The 5325-nt window shown below is 43.3% G+C and overlaps 1 protein-coding gene across 1 annotated transcript; it reads right to left on the bottom strand.

The window, feature by feature from the left end:
• Window positions 1–4: 4 nt before the first annotated feature.
• LOC112106952 (olfactory receptor 10A4-like) lies at window positions 5–811 on the bottom strand (the record flags this gene model as incomplete). Its single annotated transcript, XM_024200462.2, has 1 exon — window positions 5–811. A coding segment is annotated over exon 1 (807 nt), but the record flags the coding sequence as incomplete, so codon positions are not given.
• Between the last annotated feature and the right edge of the window lie 4514 nt (window positions 812–5325).

Raw genomic sequence — 5325 nt, 5'->3', positions numbered from 1 at the left:
TGGACTTGGGCCTGAGGTAGGTGATGATGCCGGAGCCATAGAAGAGCAAGACGACGATGAGGTGGGAGGAGCAGGTGGAGAAGGCCTTGCGCTTCCCCTCAGCTGATGGCATCCTCAGGACGGAGGCAATGATGAAGAGGTAGGAGGCCAGGATGAGCGTGAAGGGGGAGGTTATGAAAAGAAAAGCCACCAGGTACACGGCCAACACGTTCATGGAGGTGTCCCCGCAGGCCAGTTTCAGGAGGGGTGGGATGTCACAGAAAAAGTGGTTGATCCTGTTGGGCCCACAGTATGTCAGACTGAAGACATAGCTGGTCTGGCTCAAGCCCACCAGCATCCCCACCATCCAGGAGGCTACGGCCAGCTGGGTGCAGGCCCCCTTTCTCATGACAAGGGTGTAGCGCAGCGGGTTGCATATGGCCACGTAGCGGTCATAGGCCATGGCAGCCAGGAGGCAGCACTCAGTGATGCCAAAGAGGGTGAAAAAATACATCTGTGTGGCACAACCCCATAGTGAGATCCTTCTGTTCTCTGACACCAGGCTCACCAGCATCTTGGGCACAATGGATGTTGTGTAGCAGATCTCCAACAGGGACAGGTTGGTGAGGAAAAAATACATCGGCGTGTGGAGGGACGGGTTGGCTTTTATGACGGCTGTGATGAGAACGTTCCCCGTCAGGGACACCGCATACATGGACAGAACCATAGCAAAGAGCAGCGCCTGCAGCTCCACCAGCCGGGAGAATCCCACGAAGATGAACTCGGTTACTGCGGTCTGATTTCCCTTGTCCAATGGCTTGGCGTATTTCATCAGCAGAGGGAGTGAACAAAGTCACCCGCATCAGGGAAGACAAGGCATGAAAGTCATTTATTTACCTTTTTTTAATAAATGCAAAAATACATCCAACTGAGACTGAAAATTTAAATAAAGTGCTTGCAAACCAGCTAAGGAGGGTGGATGCTCAATTCCCATTAAAATTAATGGGATTTGGATATCCAGAAAATGGAAACCATGGATTCATCTTCTAGGGCCTCCAACATTATGACCTAATTCAATCACAACTTATTAGTTAGAGCTGTCTGGGAAATTATCTTTTTTTCCAGAAAAAAATAAAAATTGGAAGTCCAAAATACAGATATTTTTCATGTTTCAGTTGCCAAAAAGAGAAAAATTGTTTTAGTTTTTCACATTTTCCACACAATCCTGAATATTTTCTATAAAAACAGGAATTCTACTGGCAAAATTCACAATCTACGATAAAGCCATTTTCTACGAAAAATGTTTTGACGGAAAATGTTCTTACTAGTGCTAGTTACTGGGATCAATTCAAGAATCACTGGGAAAAATTCTCTGCCTTGCATTATGCAGGAGCCCTCAGTCAGTGATTTTAATTCATAGATTTTATACCTAGCTTCAAAGCCCAGAAGGCTAGATTGGATCATTTTGTCTGACCTGCATAACACAGGCTGTAATGTCCCCTACTGGTCTTAAAATCAGACCTTTCTCTCTCTTTGGATCTTATTATAACCTATGTAGCTGAGGGTACAGATTTAAACTAAAGTACAGAAATACATGTTTTAAAGACAGGCTCATGAGAGGCTGAAGTCCTGTATTTGGGTTTGAATGGTCAAAGGCAGTATAAAGTTTTCTACACTACCTTCGAAATTTGCTCATTCCTGGCAGAGATGGGTGATATTTTTCAGCCAAAACTTTTTTCTTTGGGGAGGGGGGAGGTTGAAAAATGCAGATAAGATACAGCAACACAGAAACATTTAGCAAATTGATGTCTGTTTCTCTGAACTGTTCATCTTGAAAAGAAAATAAAAGAAAAGAAAAGAAAAATGTTTCCTTCTGACATTTCCAAAATGAAAGATTTTGATTTTTTGGGTCGACATGAATTTTTGTTTTGGAATTTTCTTCAATTAAGAAAAAAAAATCAGAAATGTACAAAAAGTGCTTGAAATCAAAACAAAACATTTTATTTCAGGTAAAACAAAACATTTTGTTCAACACAACACATTTGCCCTTTTGGTTTGCAAAAAAATTCCAAATAATTTTGTTTTCAGGTTATCCTGAATTTGTTTCTTGTTTTGGAACTGCCAGCACATCAAAAATCTATTATTTGCACCATTGTAGTTCTAACCGTTGGAACCAGTTCTGCAAATCAGATCATGATGCTTTGTTTTTGACCAATTCAGTGCTTATTAGTTTTTACCCACAAGGTATTTGGAACATTTTACTAAGACCAACCAAATCCTTTTACACCTGCTAACAACAAGAACTGATGCTGATAATTTTCATTTGCTGGTCCCTGGGGATAGATTTCAGCCAGCAACAATCAGTTTAGAGGATGAAAAGCTTTACAATCCATCAAGCCGTGGAGCCAGATGAACCAGCATGTGGAGCCAGAAGAACTGCATCTTCCCTGCCCTTGTTCTGTGCCTTTGGAATGAACTCGATGGGACTGAATGCTGGGGAAATTGTTGCACCTTCTCGTGGCTGGACATTTGCTCCCTGTTTGGGTGGAAATGAGCAAGCGTTCAAAGATCAATGGCACATTCTCCAGCTACTAGCCACAGTTTAGCGAAGCAGCAAACAAAACAGATGGAGAAAATATTTAGCAACATTTAGTTCTTCAGACTGCTGTAATTTTAATTGAGAATAAGGGAATGGGCAGCAGAGAGGAGCACAAAGGACAGAGAACATGCAGTTACACTGGAGACCTTCCTTGCTTTCCTTCTGTTTATGCATTGTTCCCATCAGCAGAGATCTGTCATTGTCTAACATCCCAAATATGCAATTTTCACATTTGGGAAGTGTGAAGCTGCATCATTCCTTCGGGCAGGCATAGTGCTTGGCTGTCTGTGTCTATCCAGGCAGCTCTTTGCCTGTCCCCGTTGATGTTAAGGCCCATAAAGTTTCCCCTCTCTGAATCATGCTTGACAGCGGGATTCTTGGTGCCTGACGCTGTTGCATGTCCCTCCTGCTACCCACTGAGACACTGACCCTGGCAGACACTCTGGCTTTATTACAGAGATTCCCATCTGCTTTTCTGGCTAACTTGGAAGATAACTTGTTGATCTGGCCAATGAATCTTGGCATTTGTTACGAAGATGTTCTGTGTAACACCCAGGATTTTTCAAAGACATTTACACAGCTGCCTGTGTCTTGGTGGAGTACCAAAGGATATTACAAAGAACCCATCCCCGAAGATATTGCCACTGTACACCAAAGTAAGAATTCAGCATTAACAAGTGATTACTAATAGCAAATTAATAAGCATATAGATGCTTGATACTATGGTGATGAGCACAGTGTACGAATCTATATAGAATAGAACTTTGACATTATTATTATTAGTCATTGTCCCATCACCCTGGCCTCTGTTCACCTGATTATAGCTTGAAACCTTCAAGTTCTCAATGGATGGAATCAAACCCTTCTGCTCTGTGCTTTACAGGCCAGCGAGCAAGGAAACATAGACACACAGACCTCACAGTGACCTGTGCAGGCTTGGGACACAGAACCGCTAGTGAGAAACCCCTGCTCCAGCCCCACATGCAGGGCCAGCTCCAGGCACCAGCGCAGGAAGCAGGTGCTTGGGGCGGCCAATGGAAAGGGGTGGCACGTCCAGGTCTTCGGCAGTAATTCAGCGGCGGGTCCCTCAGTCCCTCTCGGAGGGAAGGACCGGCCGCCAAATTGCTGCTGAAAAAGCGGTGCGGTAGAGCTGCCACCGAAGTGCCGCCGATCGTGGCTTTAATCTTTTTTTTTTCCCCCGCTGCTTGGGGCGGCAAAAAAGCTGGAGCCGGCCCTGCCACCGAGGTCTCTTCTCCTCCAACCAGTGCGCCGGGTATTGTATTAATAATAACACCACTGAGCTCTTCTATAGCACTTGGAATCAGTTGATCTCAAAGTGCTTTATAAAGGAGGTCTCTGTCATCACCCCCATTTTAAAGGTGGAGAAACTGAGGCACAGAGAGAGGTAGTGGCTTGCCTATCATCACCCAGCAGGCCAGAGGCAGAGTTGGGAACAGGACTCAGGTCTCCTGAATGCTAGTCTAGTGCTCTACTTACTAGGCCACATTCGCTTCCATAGCAACAGTGGCAAAATGAAGAAGTCTGGGATAATCAATGAATCTTGTGGTGTGCCCTGGAGCTGATTAAACCTAGATACTAATGGACCAGGAGCACTAGGCAGTGGTAGGTTGACTGGCTCTGTGTGTCACTGGTGCACCTCCAAAGCTTCTACTTCTACCTCTGGATTAACTCCAGCCCTAGTGTCACAGCCAAAATGGAATGAATTTAGTGGGGGGGGCATGCTGTCTGGTATGAGAGCTGTGCAGGAATCCTAGGTTTTGTTTCATGGGAAATTCTGCATTTTGCAAATGTTTCCATTCCAAAACGGACCAGAAAAAAAAGGTGAAATTTTCACAAAACAAAATTCTGAAAAAAATATATATATTTTGGGTCAACTGAAATGGTTCATTTGGATGAAACATTTCATTCTGGTTTCAACTGTATCATCTCATGTCGTATCAGATACAAAAACTGAAATGAAAAGTCATTCCATAATGGAGAACTGAAACATTCTATTCTGACCTCATCAGAATGCTCCATTCCGATTAAGAAAAAAAACCCAACAACAACAGAAATTTAATTGAAATGGATTCATTGCATGAAAATTTTCAGTCTAGATGAAACAGCATTTGCAATGGGGTCTCATGTTTATTTTTTTTTTCAATTTCAAATAGGGGGAAAATACTCAGAAATAAGATCAAAGACCCAGATTTTTAGAGGTATTTAGATACCTAAAACCCACTGAAATTAATGGGAGTGAGGAACCAAGATGTTTTGGAAAATCGCAGTAGGTGCCTAAATACCTTTAAAAATCTGGATTTAGGTGCTCTGACACTGAACTCACAATCCACATAGGAGGAACTGCCCAGCAGTAGAGAGAGACATCCGTGAGGTAAAATAAATTAACCCAGTCTACAAATACAGTATATTCCATCACAGGGCCCCTTCCCTCACCCTTTCCCAAACCTGTCACATAGATCCTCTCTGCAGCATGCCCTAAGGGTTAACAGGGCTGTTTTCAACACTTCTCTACTAAATAGATATTTCATAGATATTAAGACCAGAAGGAATCACTGTGACCACCCAGTCTGAAAACACAGACCAGAGAGTTTCATCCCCAATACAATGAGGCTGAGCTACTGTTATTTATCGTAGCGTGTAGGAGCCCTAGTCATGGAACAGGACCCCTGTTCGAGGTGCTAGAAAATATCTTTTAGAAAGATGTTGACTATTGATGTAAGGACTCC

Source organism: Terrapene carolina, unplaced genomic scaffold, assembly GCF_002925995.2.
Source record: "Terrapene carolina triunguis isolate 2854851 unplaced genomic scaffold, T_m_triunguis-2.0 Scaffold18084, whole genome shotgun sequence".
NCBI lineage: Eukaryota > Metazoa > Chordata > Testudines > Emydidae > Terrapene > Terrapene triunguis.
This window is presented reverse-complemented; position numbering and strand designations above follow the sequence as displayed.